Genomic DNA, 18,793 nt, shown 5'->3' on the forward strand with positions numbered 1-18,793 from the left:
CCCCCAAAATTCCTGGATCCTCCCCCAAATCCCACCCAGGTGATTTTGGGGGGGGGGGGGTCTTTAGGGGCCCATCAGGATTTTGGGGTCCCCCCAACACCTGGTGACCCCCAAAATCCTCGGGGAGACCCCCAAAGGTGACCCCCTCCCCCCAAAATCCCTGGGATCAGGTGGGGGTCCTGGTCTGGGGGTCTGGGGGGGAAATTTGGGGGGATTTTGGGGGGGTTTGGGGCAGTTTTGAGGGGCTCAGGGATTTTGGGGTGCCCAGGTGAGCTGGGGTCACACCTGGCTCACACCTGAGCAGGTGCTCGGCCGTGGCAGTGCCAGGGGTGGGATTTGGGGGATTCTGGGAGGGGATTTGGGGGGATTTGGGGCAGTTTTGGGGCGCTCAGGGGGATTTTGGGGCACTCAGGAGGATTTTGGGGGTGCCCAGGTGAGCTGGGGTCACACCTGGCTCACACCTGAGCAGGTGCTCGGCCTTGGTGGCGGTGACTGAGCTGGAATTTGGGGGATTTGGGGGCATTTTGGGGAGCTCAGGAGGATTTTGGGGTGCCCAGGTGAGCCGGGGTCACACCTGGCTCACACCTGAGCAGGTGCTCGGCTAAGGCAGTGCCAGGGGTGCGATTTGGGGGATTCTGGGAGGGGATTTGGGGGATTTTGGGGGATTTTGGGTGATTTTGGGGAGCTCAGGAGGATTTTGGGGCACTCAGGAGGATTTTGGGGTGCCCAGGTGAGCCGGGGTCACACCTGGCTCACACCTGAGCAGGTGCTCGGCCATGGCAGTGCCAGGGGTGCGATTTGGGGGATTCTGGGAGGGGATTTTGGGGGGATTTGGGGCAGTTTTGGGGCACTCAGGGGGATTTTGGGGCGCTCAGGAGGATTTTGGGGGTGCCCAGGTGAGCCGGGGTCCCACCTGGCTCACACCTGAGCAGGTGCTCGGCCAAGGCAGTGCCAGGGGTGGGATTTGGGGGATTCTGGGAGGGGATTTGGGGCATTTTGGGGCACTCAGGAGGATTTTGGGGAGTTCAGGGGGATTTTGGGGAGTTCAGGAGGATTTTGGGGTGCCCAGGTGAGCCAGGGTCACACCTGGCTCACACCTGAGCAGGTGCTCGGCCGTGACAGTGCCAGGGGTGGGATTTGGGGGATTCTGGGAGGGGATTTGGGGGATTTTGGGGGGATTTTGGGGCATTTTGGGGCACTCAGGAGGATTTTGGGGTGCCCAGGTGAGCCGGGGTCCCACCTGGCTCACACCTGAGCAGGTGCTCGGCCATGGCAGTGCCAGGGGTGAGATTTGGGGGATTCTGGGAGGGGATTTTGGGAGGGGATTTTGGGGGATTTTGGGGCATTCAGGAGGATTTTGGGGAGCTCAGGAGGATTTTGGGGTGCCCAGGTGAGCCGGGGTCCCACCTGGCTTGCGCTTGAGCAGGTGCTCGGCCTCGGCGGCGGTGACGTGGGACACGGTGGTCAGCACGTGGGCGCAGTGCGCGGCCGCGCGCTCCAGGCAGTACCGGTGGTAGATCTGGCGCTCACCTGCCTCCTTGTCCACGTCAAACTGGGGACAGGGACACACCTGAGCACACCTGGGCACACCTGATCACACCTGGGCACACCTGAGAACCCCCCCAGCCCTGATCTGTGACACCCCGGCCTCACTGTCCACGTCAAACTGGGGACAGGGACACACCTGAGCTCACCTGGGCACACCTGGGACCTCCCCTGCCCCTCCCTGGTACACCTGAGCCCTGATCTGTGACACCCCGGCCTCCTTGTCCACGTCAGACTGGGGACAGGGACACACCTGAGCACACCTGGACACACCTGGGACCCCCCCCCAGCCCTGATCTGTGACACCCCGGCCTCCTTGTCCACGTCAGACTGGGGACAGGGACACACCTGAGCTCACCTGAGCCCATCCAAAACCCCAGAATGAGCCCCGACCCCCAGGTGTGTCCCCAGGTGTCCCCAGGTGTGACTCACGCTGTGGCTGCTGTAGAAATCCTGGCTGCTGCTGCTCAGGTGTTGGCCCAGGTGCGTCCCCAGGTGTGTCCCCATGTCCCCAGGTGTGTCCCTGACATACCCAGGTGTGTCCCTGACAGCTCCAGATACGTCCCCACATCCCCAGGAATGTCCCCAGGTGTGCCCAGGTGTGTCCCCACATCCCCAGGAATGTCCCCAGGTGTCCCCAGGTGTGTCCAGGTATGTCCCCACATCCCCAGGAATGTCCCCAGGTGTGCCCAGGTGTGTCCCTTGTGTCCCCATGTGTGTCCTCATGTCCCCAGGAATGTCCCCAGGTGTGCCCAGGTGTCTCCCCATGTCCCCAGGTGTGCCCCCAGGTGTGTTCAGGTACGCCCAGGTGTGTCCCCAGGTGTGTCCTTGATGTCCCCAGCAATGTCTAGGTGTGACCTGTGTGTCCCCATGTCCCCAGGTGTGTGCCCAGGTGTGTCCCACCCCCCAGGTGTGCCCAGGTGTGTCCCACCCCCCAGGTGTGCCCAGGTGTGCCCAGGTGTGCCCAGGTGTGCCCAGGTGTGTCCCACCCCATCCCCAGGTGTGCCCAGGTGTGTCCCCAGGTGTGTCCCACCCCCCAGGTGTGCCCAGGTGTGCCCAGGTGTGCCCAGGTGTGTCCCCAGGTGTGTCCCACCCCCCAGGTGTGCCCAGGTGTCACTCACGCTGTGCAGGTTGTTGTAGAAGTCGACGCTCCCGGCGCACAGGTAGCGGCCCAGCAGCGTGGCGTGCGTGGTGAAGATGGTGTGCCCAGCTGTGCCCAGGTGTGCCCAGGTGTGCCCAGGTGTGTCCCACCCCCCAGGTGTGCCCAGGTGTCACTCACGCTGTGCAGGTTGTTGTAGAAGTCGACGCTCCCGGCGCACAGGTAGCGGCCCAGCAGCGTGGCGTGCGTGGTGAAGATGGTGTGCCCAGCTGTGCCCAGGTGTGCCCAGGTGTGCCCAGGTGTGTGCCCAGGTGTGTCCCACCCCCCAGGTGTGCCCAGGTGTCACTCACGCTGTGCAGGTTGTTGTAGAAGTCGACGCTCCCGGCGCACAGGTAGCGGCCCAGCAGCGTGGCGTGCGTGGTGAAGATGGTGTGCCCAGCTGTGCCCAGGTGTGTCCCCAGGTGTGTCCCACCCCCCAGGTGTGCCCAGGTGTGCCCAGGTGTGACTCACGCTGTGCAGGTTGTTGTAGAAGTCGACGCTCCCGGCGCACAGGTAGCGGCCCAGCAGCGTGGCGTGCGTGGTGAAGATGGTGGCCACGGGCAGGCGCCGGGCGCGGCTCAGCACCAGCCCCAGCCCCGCCAGCCACTCGTGGAAGTGGCCCACGATGAACGGCCGCTCCTCGCTCTGCGCCGCAAACTGCCACCAGGTGCGGCCAGGTGTCACCAGGTGGCACCAAACCTCACCAGGTGGCACTGCAGTGGCACCTGAGCCCGGCACGGGGCGCTCAAGGTGTCACCGCCACACCTGGTGTCAGCACAGCCCACCCAGGGATACCCCCACTGTCAGCACTGTGTCATTGTCACTGTCCCTAGATGTCACCAGGTGCCACCAGGTGGCAGCAGGTGGCACCAAACCTCACCAGGTGGCACTGCGGTGGCACCTGAACCCAGCACGGGGCGCTCAAGGTGCCATTGTGACACCTGGTGTTACCACAGCCCACCCAGGGACACCCCCAGTGTCAGCACTGTGTCATTGTCACTGTCCCTAGACGTCACCAGGTGGCACCAAACCTCACCAGGTGGCACCAGGTGGCACCTGAGCCCGGCAGGGGGCGCTCAAGGTGTCACCGCCACACCTGGTGTCAGCACAGCCCAGCCAGGGACACCCCCACTGTCACTGTCGTGTCACTGTTGATGTCACCAGGTATCACCAGGTGGCAACAAACCTCACCAGGTGGCACCAGGTGGCACCAAACCTCACCAGGTGGCACTGCAGTGGCACCTGAGCCCAGCAGGGGGCGCTCAAGGTGTCATTGTCACACCTGGTGTCAGCACAGCCCACCCAGGGACACCCCCAGTGTCAGCACTGTGTCATTGTCACAGTCCCTAGATGTCACCAGGTGTCACCAGGTGTCACCAGGTGGCACCAAACCTCACCAGGTGGCACTGCGGTGGCACCTGAGCCCAGCAGGGGGTGCTCAAGGTGTCACCGCCACACCTGGTGTCAGCACAGCCCACCCAGGAACCCCCCCACTGTCACTGTCATGTCACTGTTGATGTCACCAGGTATCACCAGGTGGCACCAAACCTCACCAGGTGGCACCAGGTGGCACCAAACCTCACCAGGTGGCACCAGGTGGCACCTGAGCCCGGCAGGGGGCGCTCAAGGTGTCACCGCCACACCTGGTGTGACCACAGCCCACCCAGGGACCCCCCCACTGTCAGCACTGTGTCATTGTCACAGTCCCTAGATGTCACCAGGTGGCACCAGGTGGCACCAAACCTCACCAGGTGGCACTGCAGTGGCACCTGAGCCCGGCAGGGGGCGCTCAAGGTGTCACCGCCACACCTGGTGTCAGCACAGCCCAGCCAGAGACCCCCCCACTGTCACTGTCGTGTCATTGTTGATGTCACCAGGTATCACCAGGTGGCACCAAACCTCACCAGGTGGCACCAGGTGGCACCAAACCTCACCAGGTGGCACTGCGGTGGCACCTGAGCCCAGCAGGGGGCGCTCAAGGTGTCACCGCCACACCTGGTGTGACCACAGCCCACCCAGGGACACCCCCAGTGTCAGCACTGTGTCATTGTCACCGTCCCTAGATGTCACCAGGTGTCACCAGGTGGCACCAAACCTCACCAGGTGGCACTGCAGTGGCACCTGAGCCCAGCAGGGGGTGCTCAAGGTGTCACCGCCACACCTGGTGTCAGCACAGCCCAGCCAGGGACACCCCCACTGTCAGCACTGTGTCATTGTCACCGTCCCTAGATGTCACCAGGTGGCGCCAGGTGTCACCAGGTGGCACCAAACCTCACCAGGTGGCACTGCGGTGGCACCTGAGCCCAGCAGGGGGCGCTCAAGGTGTCACTGCCACACCTGGTGTTACCACAGCCCACCCAGGGACACCCCCACTGTCAGCACTGTGTCATTGTCATTGTCCCTAGATGTCACCAGGTGTCACCAGGTGGCACCAGGTGGCACCAAACCTCACCAGGTGTCACCAGGTGGCACCAAACCTCACCAGGTGGCACTGCAGTGGCACCTGAGCCCGGCACGGGGCGCTCAAGGTGTCACCGCCACACCTGGTGTCAGCACAGCCCACCCAGGGACCCCCCCACTGTCAGCACTGTGTCATTGTCACTGTCCCTAGATGTCACCAGGTGGCACCAGGTGTCACCAGGTGGGACCAGGTGGCACTGCGGTGGCACCTGAGCCCGGCAGGGGGCGCTCAAGGTGTCACCGCCACACCTGGTGTCAGCACAGCCCACCCAGGAACCCCCCCACTGTCACTGTCGTGTCACTGTTGATGTCACCAGGTGTCACCAGGTGGGACCAAACCTCACCAGGTGGCACCAAACCTCACCAGGTGGCACTGCAGTGGCACCTGAGCCCAGCACGGGGTGCTCAAGGTGTCACCGCCACACCTGGTGTCAGCACAGCCCACCCACGGACTCCCCCACTGTCACTGTCGTGTCACTGTTGATGTCACCAGGTATCACCAGGTGGGACCAAACCTCACCAGGTGGCACCAGGTGGGACCTGAGCCCGGCAGGGGGCGCTCAAGGTGTCACCGCCACACCTGGTGTCAGCACAGCCCAGCAAGGGACCCCCCCAGTGTCACCAGGTGTCACTGTCACTGTCCCCTGGTGTCCCCAAGGAAGTCTTTGCATTGTGGTCATACCAGGGCACCCCAAACCTCCCCAAAACCACCCCAAACCCACCTGAGGAACCCCAAACCCACCTGAGGAACCCCAAACGCACCTGAGGAACCCCAAAACCCCCTGAGGAACCCCGAACCCACCTGAGGAACCCCAAACTCACCTGAGGAACCCCAAAACCCCCTGAGGAACCCCGAACCCACCTGAGGAACCCCAAACCCACCTGAGGAACCCCAAACACACCTGAGGAACCCCAAAACCCCCTGAGGAACCCCAAACCCACCTGAGGAACCCCAAACGCACCTGAGGAACCCCAAACCCACCTGAGGAACCCCAAACGCACCTGAGGAACCCCCAAACCCACCTGGGGAACCCCCAACCCCACCTGAGGAACCCCAAACCCACCTGAGGAACCCCCAAACCCACCTGGGGAACCCCAAACGCACCTGAGGAACCCCAAACTCACCTGAGGAACCCCAAACCCACCTGGGGAACCCCAAACCCACCTGAGGAACCCCAAACGCACCTGAGGAACCCCATACGCACCTGAGGAACCCCATACGCACCTGAGGAACCCCAAACCCACCTGAGGAACCCCAAACCACCTCAGGGCACCCCAAACCCACCTGAGGAACCCCAAACCCACCTGAAGAACCCCCAAACCCACCTGATGGACCCCAAACCCACCTGAGGAACCCCAAACGCACCTGAGGAACCCCAAACCACCTCAGGGCACCCCAAACCCACCTGAGGAACCCCATACGCACCTGAGGAACCCCAAACGCACCTGGGGAACCCCAAAACCTCCTGAGGAACCCCAAAATCCCCCGAGGAACCCCAAAACCACCTGGTGGACCCCAGACCCACCTCTCCCAGGAACCAGGTGACGAGGAAGCCGAAGAGGACGGCGTCGTTGGCCTCGCGGTCGTACCAGGGCACCCAAAACCCCCTCAAACCTCCCCAAAACCACCTCAAACCACCCCAAAACCACCCCAAACGCACCTGAGGAACCCCCAAACCCACCTGAAGAATCCCTGAGGAACCCCAAGACCCCCTGGTGGACCCCAGACTCACCTCTCCCAGGAACCAGGCGACGAGGAAGCCGAAGAGGACGGCGTCGTTGGCCTCGCGGTCGTACCAGGGCACCCAAAACCTCCTCAAACCTCCCCAAAACCCACCTGAGGAACCCCAAGACCTCCCGAGGAACCCCAAAACCCCCTGAGGAACCCCCTGATGGACCCCCAAACCACCTGGTGGACCCCAGACCCACCTCTCCCAGGAACCAGGCGACGAGGAAGCCGAAGAGGACGGCGTCGTTGGCCTGGCGGTCGTACCAGGGCACCCAAAACCACCTCAAACCTCCCCAAAACCACCTTAAACCTCCCCAAAACCTCTTGAGGAACCCCCTGATGGACCCCCAAACCACCTGGTGGACCCCAGACCCACCTCTCCCAGGAACCAGGCGACGAGGAAGCCGAAGAGGACGGCGTCGTTGGCCTGGCGGTCGTACCAGGGCACCCAAAACCACCTCAAAACCACCTCAAAACCACCTCAAACCTCCCCAAAACCTCTCAGGAACCCCAAAACCACCTGAAGAACCCCAAAATCCCCTGAGGAACCCCTGAGGAACCCCAAGACCCCCTGGTGGACCCCAGACCCACCTCTCCCAGGAACCAGGCGACGAGGAAGCCGAAGAGGACGGCGTAGTTGGCCTCGCGGTCGTACCAGGGCACCCAAAACCTCCTCAAACCTCCCCAAAACCTCCTCAAACCTCCCCAAAACCTCTCAGGAACCCCAAAACCACCTCAAACCCCCTGAGGAACCCCAAAACCACCTGAGGAACCCCTGAGGAACCCCAAGACCCCCTGGTGGACCCCAGACCCACCTCTCCCAGGAACCAGGCGACGAGGAAGCCGAAGAGGACGGCGTCGTTGGCCTCGCGGTCGTACCAGGGCACCCAAAACCTCCTCAAACCTCCCCAAAACCACCCCAAAACCACCTCAAACCCCCTGAGGAACCCCAAAACCACCTGAGGAACCCCTGAGGAACCCCAAACCCACCTGGTGGACCCCAAACCCACCTGAGGAACCCCAAACCCACCTCTCCCAGGAACCAGGCGACGAGGAAGCCGAAGAGGACGGCGTCGTTGGCCTCGCGGTCGTACCAGGGCACCCAAAACCTCCTCAAACCTCCCCAAAACCACCTCAAACCTCCCCAAAACCACCTCAAACCACCCCAAAACCACCTCAAACCCCCTGAGGAACCCCAAAACCCCCTGAGGAACCCCTGAGGAACCCCAAGACCCCCTGGTGGACCCCCAGACCCACCTCTCCCAGGAACCAGGCAACGAGGAAGCCGAAGAGGACGGCGTCGTTGGCCTCGCGGTCGTACCAGGGCACCCAAAACCACCTCAAACCTCCCCAAAACCACCTCAAACCTCCCCAAAACCTCCTCAAACCTCCCCAAAACCACCTCAAACCTCCTCAAACCCACCTGAGGAACCCCAAAACCTCTTGAGGAACCCCAAACCACCTGGTGGACCCCAGACCCACCTCTCCCAGGAACCAGGCGACGAGGAAGCCGAAGAGGACAGAGTCTTTGTGTCACAGTCATCGGGGCACCCAAAACCTCCTCAAACCTCCCCAAAACCTCCCCAAACCCCCTGAGGAACCCCAAAACCCCCTGATGGACCCCCAAGACCCCCTGGTGGACCCCCAGACCCACCTCTCCCAGGAACCAGGCGACGAGGAAGCCGAAGAGGACGGCGTCGTTGGCCTCGCGGTCGTACCAGGGCACGCCGATGGCGCAGCTCTCCCAGAGCTCGCCCTTCCAGCGCTCCAGGCTCCAGGCCGTGGCCCCCACGTCCAGCAGCACCACGGCCGGGCTGCCCTCGATCAGCCAGCGCCCAAAGTGCACCTGAACCCCGAAATTCGGGGGGTCCCCAAATCGTCACCACCCCAAAGTGTCCCTTTGGGGTCACATTTGTGGGGTTTTGGTACAAAATGGAAAAAATCCCAAATCCCAGGGTGACCCCAAAGCTCCTCCCAGAGCTGTCCCTGATCAGCCAGCGCCCAAAGTGCACCTGAACCCCGAAATTCAGGGTGTCCCCAAATTGTCACCACCCCAAGGTGTCCCTTTGGGGTCACATTTGTGGGGTTTTGGTACAAAATGGGGAAATCCCAAACCCCAGGGTGACCCCAAAGCTCCTCTTTGGGGTGATTCCCATCAGGGAATGCCCAAAGTGCACCTGAACCCCGAAATTGGGGGGTCCCCAAATTGTCACCACCCCAAAGTGTCCCTTTGGGGTCACATTTGTGGGGTTTTGGTACAAAATGGGGAAATCCCAAATCCCAGGGTGACCGCAAATCCCCTCCCAGGGCTGTCCCTGATCAGCCAGCGCCCAAAGTGCACCTGAACCCCGAAATTCGGGGGGTCCCCAAATTGTCACCTCCCCAAAGTGTCCCTTTGGGGTCACATTTGTGGGGTTTTGGTACAAAATGGGGAAATCCCAAATCCCAGGGTGACCCCAAAGCTCCTTTTTGGGGTGATTCCCATCAGGGAATGCCCAAAGTGCACCTGAACCCCGAAATTGGGGGGTCCCCAAATTGTCACCACCCCAAGGTGTCCCTTTGGGGTCACATTTGTGGGGTTTGTGTGACCCTAAATGGAATAAATGACCCCAAAATGGGATCATTGACCCCAAAAAGGGGATAAAGGACCCCAAACATGGGATAAAGAAGCCTAAAAATGCCATGTTACCCCAAAAATGGAATTACTGACCCCAAAAATGCCACAAATGACCCCAAAAATGGAATTACTGACCCCAAAAATGGAATTATTGGCCCCAAAAATGCCATAAATGACCCCAAAAATGGAATGATTTACCTCAAAAATGGATTTACTGACCCCAAAATGCCATAAGTGATCCCAAAAATGGAATTACTGCCCCCAAAAATGGAATTAGTGACCCCAAAAATGCCATAAATTACCCCAAAAATGGAATTACTGACCCCAAAAATGGAATTATTGACCCCAAAAATGCCATAAATGACCCCAAAAATGGAATTACTGACCCCAAAAATGCCATAAATGACCCCAAAAATGGAATTACTGACCCCAAAAATGGAATTACTGACCCCAAAAATGCCATAAATGACCCCAAAAAAGGAATTAGTGACCCCAAAAATGCCATAAATGACCCCAAACTGCCCCCCGAGGCCGGAGCCCCCCTGCAGGGGCCCCTCCCCCATTTCGGGCCCCTCCCCCCCCCCGCCCTGACCTTTGCCGAGGGGGGGGGAGGGGCGGGGGGGGGCTAAAAATAAACCCCACGTGCCCGAGGGGGGGAGGGGCGGCTCGGGGTGTCCCCAACCCCCCCCCCCGGGGACACTCGGGGCCACCAAAATGTCCCCAAAGGCCCCCAGGGACCCCAAAATCCCCCAAAATCCCCCCAAAATCCCCCAAATCTGTGGGATCTCCCCTCCCCCATTCCCCCCCCCCTCAGGACCCCCAAAATTCCCCCAAAATTTGGGGGCGCCATTGGGGGTCCCTGGGTGCCCCCAGCCCCCAAATCTGGGGGGGTCCCCTAAGCCTTGGGACCCCCGACCCCATAAATCCCCCCTGACCCCATAAATCCCCCCCCTGACCCCATAAATCCCCCCATGACCCCATAAATCCATCCTGACCCCATAAATCCTCCCTGACCCCATAACCCCTCCCCTGACCCCATAAATCCCCCCTGACCCCATAAATCCCCACCTGACCCCATAACCCCTCCCCTGACCCCATAAATCCCCCCCTGACCCCATAAATCCATCCTGACCCCATAAATCCATCCTGACCCCATAACCCCTCCCCTGACCCCATAAATCCCTCCCTGACCCCATAACCTCTTCACTGACCTCATAACCCATTCCTGACCCCATAAATCCCCCTCGACCCCATAAACCCATCCTGACCCCATAAGTTCCCCCCTGACCCCACAAATCCTTCCCTGACCCCATAAATCCCCCCTGACCCCATAAATCCCCCCCTGACCAGATAAATCCCCCCTGACCCCATAAATCCATCCTGACCCCATAACCCCTTCCCTGACCCCGTAAATCCCTCCTGACCCCATAAATCCCCCCCTGACCCCATAAATCCCCCCTGACCCCATAAATCCCCCCTGACCCCATAACCCACCCCTGACCCCATAAATCCCACCCTGACCCCATAAATCCTTCCCTGACCCCATAAATCCCCCCCTGACCCCACAAATTCTTTCCTGACCCCATAAATCCTTCCCTGACCCCATAAATCCTTCCCTGACCCCATAAATCCTCCCTGACCCCATAAATCCCCCGACCTCATAAATCCCACCCTGACCCCATAAACCCCATCGCTGACCCCATAACCCCCTCCCTGACCCCATAAACGCCATCGCTGACCCCATAAATCCCCCCTGACCCCATAACCCCTTCCCTGACCCCATAAATCCCTCCCTGACCCCATAAATCCATCCTGACCCCATAACCCCTTCCCTGACCCCGTAAATCCCTCCTGACCCCATAAATCCCCCCCTGACCCCATAAATCCCCCCTGACCCCATAAATCCCCCCTGACCCCATAACCCACCCCTGACCCCATAAATCCTCTCCTGACCCCATAAATCCATCCTGACCCCATAACCCACTCCTGACCCCATAACCCCTCCCCTGACCCCATAAATTCCACCCTGACCCCATAAATCCTCCCCTAACCCCATAACCCCTTCCCTGACCCCATAAATCCCCCCCTGACCCCATAAATCCCCCCCTGACCCCATAAATCCTCCCCTAACCCCATAACCCCTTCCCTGACCCCATAAATCCTCCCCTAACCCCATAACCCCTTCCCTGACCCCATAAATCCCCCCTGACCCCATAACCCACCCCTGACCCCATAACCCCCTCCCTGACCCCATAAATCCCCCCTGACCCCATAAATCCACCCACTGACCCCATAACCCACCCCTGACCCCATAAATCAATCCCTGACCCCATAACAACTCAATCACTGACCCCATAACTCAATCCCTGACCCCATAACTCAATCCCCGACCCCATAACTCCCCCCAGGTGTGCCCAGGTGTGCCCAGGTGTGCCCACCTTGCAGCCCTGGGCGTTCATGGCTTTGTGGGCACCCTCCAACCCTTGACACCCTCCAGTCCCCCGACCCCATAACTCAATCCCTGACCCCATAACTCAATCCCTGACCCCATAACTCAATCCCCGACCCCATAACCCCCTCCCTGACCCCATAACTCAATCCCTGACCCCATAACTCAATCCCTGACCCCATAACTCCCTCCCTGACCCCATAACTCCCCCCCAAGGTGTGCCCAGGTGTGCCCAGGTGTGCCCACCTTGCAGCCCTGGGCGTTCATGGCTTTGTGGGTACCCTCCAACCCTTGACACCCTTCACTTCCCCGACCCCATAACTCAATCCCTGACCCCATAACTCAATCCCTGACCCCATAACCCCTTCCCTGACCCCATAACTCCCCCCAGGTGTGCCCAGGTGTGCCCACCTTGCAGCCCTGGGCGTTCATGGCTTCACAGGTGCCCCCCAACCCTTGACACCCTCCAGTCCCCCGACCCCATAACCCCTTCCCTGACCCCATAACTCAATCCCTGACCCCATAACCCCTTCTCTGACCCCAAACCTCCCCACCAGGTGTGCCCAGGTGTGCCCAGGTGTGCCCACCTTGCAGCCCTGGGCGTTCATGGCTTTGTGGGCACCCTCCAACCCTTGACACCCTCCAGTCCCCTGACCCCATAACTCATTCCCCGACCCCATAACTCAATCCCTGACCCCATAACCCCTCCCTGACCCCATAACTCAATCCCTGACCCCATAACTCAATCCCTGACCCCATAACTCCCCCCAGGTGTGCCCAGGTGTGCCCAGGTGTGCCCACCTTGCAGCCCTGGGCGTTCATGGCTTCACAGGTGCCCCCCAACCCTTGACACCCTCCAGTCCCCCGACCCCATAACTCAATCCCTGACCCCATAACTCAATCCCTGACCCCATAACTCAATCCCTGACCCCATAACTCAATCCCTGACCCCATAACTCCCCCCAGGTGTGCCCAGGTGTGCCCAGGTGTGCCCACCTTGCAGCCCTGGGCGTTCATGGCGGCCAGGGTGCGGCGCAGGGCGGGCTGGGGCGGCTCCAGCAGCTCCACCTGGGTGCGCACGGCGCTCTCCACGTAGGGCCCCACCAGCACGTAGCTCTCGCCCCACTCGTCGGCCGTCACGCGCGCCTTGGTCTGCAGCACCGTGTAGATCCCCCCCACTTTTGGGGGTGGGGGATAACGGGGTCAGGGGGACCCCAAATCCACCCCAAATAACCCCAAAATCCACCCCAAATTCCTGGGAAACACCTGAGATCAACCTGGGTACCTGGGACACCCCAAATCCCAATCCCGACACACCTGGGACCCCATGAGGGACCCCATGGGCAGCACTGTGGGGATCCCCCCCACTGTGGGGTGGGGGACAGCAGGGTCAGGGGGACCCCAAATCCACCCCAAAATCCACCCCAAATCCACCCCGAATTCCTGGGAAACACCTGAGCCTGCCCTGCTCAGGTGGGACACCCCAAATCCCAATCCTGACACACCTGGGACCCCATGGGCAGCACTGTGGGGATCCCCCCCACTGTGGGGTGGGGGACAACGGGGTCAGGGGGACCCCAAATCCGTCCTAAATAACCCCAAAATCCACCCCAAATCCACCCCGAATTCCTGGGAAACACCTGAGATTAACCTGGGTACCTGGGACACCCCAAACCCCAATCCTGACACACCTGGGACCCCATGGGCAGCACCGTGGGGACCCCCCCCACTGTGGGGTGGGGGACAACAGGGTCAGGGGGACCCCAAATCCACCCCAAATAACCCCAAAATCCACCCCGAATTCCTGGGGAACACCTGAGATCAACCTGGGTACCTGGGACACCCCAAATCCCAATCCTGACACACCTGGGACACCCTAAAACCCCCCAAAATCCCCCTGGGACCCCCTAAAACCCCTCCAGGACCCCCCAAATCCTCCCTGGGACCCCTCAAACCCCTCCAGGACCCCCAAAATCCTCCCTAGGACCCCCCAAAATCTTCCCTGGGACCCCTTAAAACCCCTCCAGGACCCCCAAAATCCTCCCTGGGACCCCCTAAAACCCCTCCAGGACCCCCAAAATCCTCCCTGGGACCCCCTAAAACCCCTCCAGGACCCCCAAAATCCTCCCTGGGACCCCCTAAAATCCCTCCAGGACCCCCAAAATCTCCCTGGGACCCCCTAAAATCCTCCCTGGGACTCCCTAAAACCCCTCCAGGACCCCCTAAAACCCCTCCAGGACCCCCAAAATCTCCCTGGGACCCCCTAAAATCCTCCCTGGGACCCCCTAAAACCCCTCCAGGACCCCCCAAAATCCCCCCGGGACCCCCTAAAACCCCTCCAGGACCCCCCAGCCCCCCCCTGGCACCACCCAAAATCCCCCCAGGACCCCCCAAATCCCCTCCCGGGGCTGCCGCGGTGCATTGTGGGACACGGGGATGCCCTGACCCCTCCCATGATGCCCCGTGGCCTCGGGAGTTTCCCACAATGCCCCGCGGCTGCCGTTAACCCCTGATGCTCCGGGAGCCTCCCAAATTGCCCCAAAATCCCCAATTGGGGGAGGGGTCTGGGGGGTCCTGGGGGGCTCAGGAGGGATTTTGGGGGGGTCCTGGGGGGAGTTGGGGGTCCCAGGGGGTATCTGGGGGGGGATCAGGGGGGATTTTGGGGGTCCGGGGGGGTACCAGGGGGATTTGGGGGGGGCCTGGGAGGGGTTTGGGGGGTCCTGGGGGGATCCAGGGGGGATTTGGGGGGGTCCTGGGGGGACCCAGGGGGGATTTGGGGGGTCCTGGGGGGGCTCATGGGGGATTTTGGGGGTCCTGGGGGGGTACCAGGGGGATTTGGGGGGGCCTGGGAGGGGTTTGGGGGGTCCTGGGGGGCTCCAGGGGGGATTTGGGGGGTCCTGGGGGGACCCAGGGGGGATTTGGGGGGTCCTGGGGGAGCTCAGGGGGGATTTTGGGGGTCCTGGTGGGTACCGGGGGGATTTGGGGGGTCCTGGGAGGACCCAGGGGGGTTTTGGGGGGGTCCCAGGGAGTTCCTGGGGGGGTCCAGGGGGGATTTGGGGGGTCCTGGGGGTATTAGGGGGTCCCTGGGGGGTCCCAGGGGGAGTCCAGGGGGGATTTGGGGGGTTCTGGGGGGTCCCAGGGGGGATTTGGGGGTCCAAGGGGGGCTCAGGAGGGATTTGGGGCAGGTCCAAGAGGCTTTGAGGGAGGGGTCTCAGGAATCTGGGGGAAGTTGGGGGGTCCTGGGGGGGTTCAGGAGGGGTCCTGGGGGGTCCCAGGAGGAATCTGGGGGGGTCCTGGGGGGTCGTGGGGGGAATCTGGGGGTCCCAGGGGGGATTTGGGGGATCCTGGGGGGATTCAGGAGGGGATTTGGGGGTCCCAGGGGGGATTTGGGGGTCCCAGGGGGGATTTGTGGGGTCCTGGGGGGTCCCAGGGGGGATCTGGGGGGTCCTGGGGGGATTCAGGAGGGGATTTGGGGGGTCCTGGGGGGATTCAGGAGGGGATTTGGGGGTCCCAGAGGGGATTTGGGGGGTCCTGGGGGGTCCCAGGGGGGATTTGAGGGGTCCTGGGGGGTCCCAGGGGGAATTTGGGGGGTCCTGGGGGGGTCTCAGGGGGATTTTGGGGGATTTTTTGGGGGGTGTTTCATTTTGAGGAGATTCCCAGGAGGATTTTAGGGTAATTTTTGGCAATTTCAGGGTATTTTGGGGGGGGGGTTTGGGGTATTTTTGGGGGGGTTTCAGGTAATTTTGGGGTTTTTAGGGGATTTTTGGGTTGTTTCATTTTGGGGAGGTTCCCAGGGGGGTTTTAGGGGATTTTTGGGGCTTTCAGGGGATTTCTTGGAATTTTCAAGGTATTTTTTAGGCAGTTTTAGAGTATTTTTGTTGTTGTTTTTAGGGTATTTTTGAGGGGTTTTAGGATATTTTTTATGGTTTTTAGGAATTTTTGGGTATTTTTGGGGTGTTTCATTTTGAGGGATTTTCAGGGTATTTCGGGGGGAATTTTAGAAATTTTTTTTTTTTTGGCTTTTAGGTTTGGGTTTTTTGGGGTTTTTAGGGTATTTTGGGCATCTTTAGGTTGTTTTTTTTTTTTAAATTAATATTTTATGAAGATATTTTTATTTTAAGAATATTCCCAGGGGGTTTTCAGAGTATTTTTGGTGGGGTTTAGGGTATTTTTGGGGTTTTTAGGCCATTTTGGGGGAGTTTTGGGGGGGGTTTAGGGTACTTTGGGGGTTCTTAGGATATTTTTGGGGGGATTTTTTTATTTCAGGGGAATTTTTTGGGGTGTTTCATTTCGAGGAATCTCCCAGGGTTTTTTTTAGGGAATTTTTAAGGGCTTTTAAGACATTTTTGAGGTTTTTAGGAGATTTTTTTGGGATTTTTTAGGTTTTTAGGAGAGATTTTTAGGGTATTTTGGGGGGATATTTATTTTGAGGAGGTTCCCAGGGGGTTTTTAGGGTATTTTTGGGGGGTTTTGGGTATTTTGGGGGTGTTTTATTTTGAAGAGGTTCCCAGGAAATTTTTAGGGAATTTTTAAGAGGTTTTATGATATTTTTGAGGATTTTAGGAGATTTTTTTTTTTAGTTTTTTTAGGGTTTTTTGGGTGGGATTTTTAGGGTATTTTTGGGGGGATTTTTCGGGTATTTTTAGGGGATTTTAGGGTATTTTTTGGGGGTATTTATTTTGAGGAGATTCCTAGAGGGTTTTTCGGGTATTTTTGGGGGGTTTCAGGGTATTTTTGGGGGGTTTTAGGGTATTTTTTGGGGATATTTATTTTGAGAAGATTCCTAGGGGGTTTTTAGGGTATTTTTGGGGGGTTTTAGGGTATTTTTGGGGGGTTTCAGGGTATTTTTGGGGGGTTTTAGGGTATTTTTTGGGGATATTTATTTTGAGAAGATTCCTAGAGGGTTTTTAGGGTATTTTTGGGGGGTTTTAGGGTATTTTTGGGGGGTTTTAGGGTATTTTTTGGGTACTTTTGATGGTTTTAGGGTATTTTTGAGGGTATTTTAATTCAGAAGGATTTTTTTTGTGGGTGTTTTATTTCGGGGGGGGGGTCTCAGGGGGTTTTCAGGATATTTTCGGGGGGTGTTTTCTATTTTGGGGAGGGGGTCTCACCTTTGTTGGCCACCTCCCAGGCCACCTCGAAGAGCACGACGTTGTCGGGGGCGCCGGGACCCCCCCAGTCCTCCAGGCCCGGCAGGGAACTGACGGACACACTGCGGGCCAGCGGCATCTGGGGACCCCCCCAAGTGGGGAGGGGGCGTCACCCTGGGGGCCACGGGACCCCCAAAATGGGGGCCGGGACCCCCAAAACGTCAGGGGAGACCCCGACCCGAAATGGGAAAGCTGCGACCCCAAAAATGAGGGGAAAACACCAAAATGGGGGGGGGAAATCCCAAATTGGGGAGGGGGCGTCACCCCGGGGACCACGGGACCCCCGAAACGGGGGCGGGACCCCCAAAACGTCAGGGGAGACCCCACCCCCAAATGGGAAAGCTGCGACCCCAGAAATGGGGGGAAAACCCCAAAATGGGGGGAGAATCCCATTGGTGGGTCTGGGGTCACTCAGGGGTCACAGGACCCCCAAAATGGGGGGGGGGGGGATTATTGGGGGGGGGTCCTCACAATGAAGACCCCCCATAACCCCCCCTCAGGACCCCATAAACCCCCCAAGACCCCTCCCCCACCCATGGGACCGCTCCAGGACCACCCCCCACCCATGGGACCCCTTCCAGGCCCCCCCAGGACCCCCCAATACCCAATAACCCCCCCAAGACCCCCCCCCAATACCCCACACCCACCCCAGGACGCCCCCCCCCACTCATGGGACCCCCCCCCCTCCAGGACCCCAGAACCCCCCCAGGACCCCCCCCTCACCTATGGGACCCCCCCCCAGGACCCCAGGAGGCCCCCAGGACCCCCCCCTCACCTGTTAGACCCCCTCCAGGACCCCCCCCCAGGACCCCATAACCCCCCCAGGACCCCCTCAGGACCCCCCCAGGACCCCCCATGACCCATACCCCCCCACCAGGACCCCCTCCCAGCCCATGGGACCCCCCCCCTCACCTATGGGACCCCCCCTCAGGACCCCACAACCCCTCAAGACCCCCCCCTCCCTCATGGGACCCCCCCCCAAAATCCCCCTCAGCCCCTCCCAAACTCATCCCCCCCCTCAAACCCCCCTTTAGGACCCCCCCCCCCACCCATGGGTGCCCCTCCCCACACCCAGACCCCCCCCCGGCCCCCCCGAGCCCTCAGCGCCCCCTCCCCACCTCACGGGACCCTCTCCAGAGGAGCCCCCCCCCACCGCTCCAAACTTCTCCAGCACCACGAGGACCCCCCCGGGGACCCCCCCACCCCCACGGGACCCCCCCCCAGGAGGAGACCCCTCCCCGTAGGGGGGGTCCCGAGGGGGGGGGTCTCTCGTTCCGGTGGGGGAGGGGTCTCCAGGGGGGGGAAATCCCTTTGCCCCTCCCCCCCCCTCACCTCCCCGCGCTCCCGCAGCTGATCGCGGACTGACCCCTCCCGCCCCCCGTCCGGGCAGGCCACGCCCTCTCCCCCCGCCTAGGCCACGCCCCCAAGCGCTGATTGGTCCGAGTGGGGGTGAGAGGGGGGACGGGAGGGAGGGGCGGCACGTGGAGGGGGGGTGAGGGGGGCGGCTTAAAGGGGCAACGGCGCCTTAAAAGGGCAACGGAGAATGGGGGAGGGGATTGAGGGGCTGTGGGGGGGGTGGGAATGGGGGGGCTCTAGGGCAGGGTGTGGGGGGGGGCTCTAGGGCAGTTGTCGGGTGTCCATGGGGCGGTTTATGGGGTGGATACAGGGCAGGGTGTGGGGCTGGATGTGGGGCAGGACATGGGGG

At 60.5% G+C, this 18,793-nt stretch overlaps 1 protein-coding gene across 2 annotated transcripts in view; it reads right to left on the reverse strand.

Annotated features, from left to right (window-relative positions):
• Window positions 1-18,793, reverse strand: part of GYS1 (glycogen synthase 1) — a 35,779-nt gene that overhangs the window by 16,617 nt on the left and 369 nt on the right. Inside the window, exons 1-6 of one of the 2 annotated variants that reach the window (XM_059860763.1) lie at window positions 18,421-18,485; window positions 17,050-17,167; window positions 12,935-13,116; window positions 8,527-8,718; window positions 3,155-3,340; window positions 1,408-1,552 (exon numbers count right to left, since the gene is read on the reverse strand). In XM_059860763.1, the coding sequence (XP_059716746.1) occupies window positions 1,408-1,552; window positions 3,155-3,340; window positions 8,527-8,718; window positions 12,935-13,116; window positions 17,050-17,167 (823 nt within the window). In that variant the 5' untranslated portion in view covers window positions 18,421-18,485. Of the gene's footprint in view, window positions 1-1,407; window positions 1,553-3,154; window positions 3,341-8,526; window positions 8,719-12,934; window positions 13,117-17,049; window positions 17,168-18,420; window positions 18,486-18,793 lie in introns of those variants that run through there. The other variant, XM_059860764.1, reaches the window with a different exon arrangement.

The sequence above is a fragment of the Haemorhous mexicanus genome, chromosome 16 (assembly GCF_027477595.1).
Source record: "Haemorhous mexicanus isolate bHaeMex1 chromosome 16, bHaeMex1.pri, whole genome shotgun sequence".
In the NCBI taxonomy this organism is placed as follows: Eukaryota; Metazoa; Chordata; class Aves; order Passeriformes; family Fringillidae; genus Haemorhous; species Haemorhous mexicanus.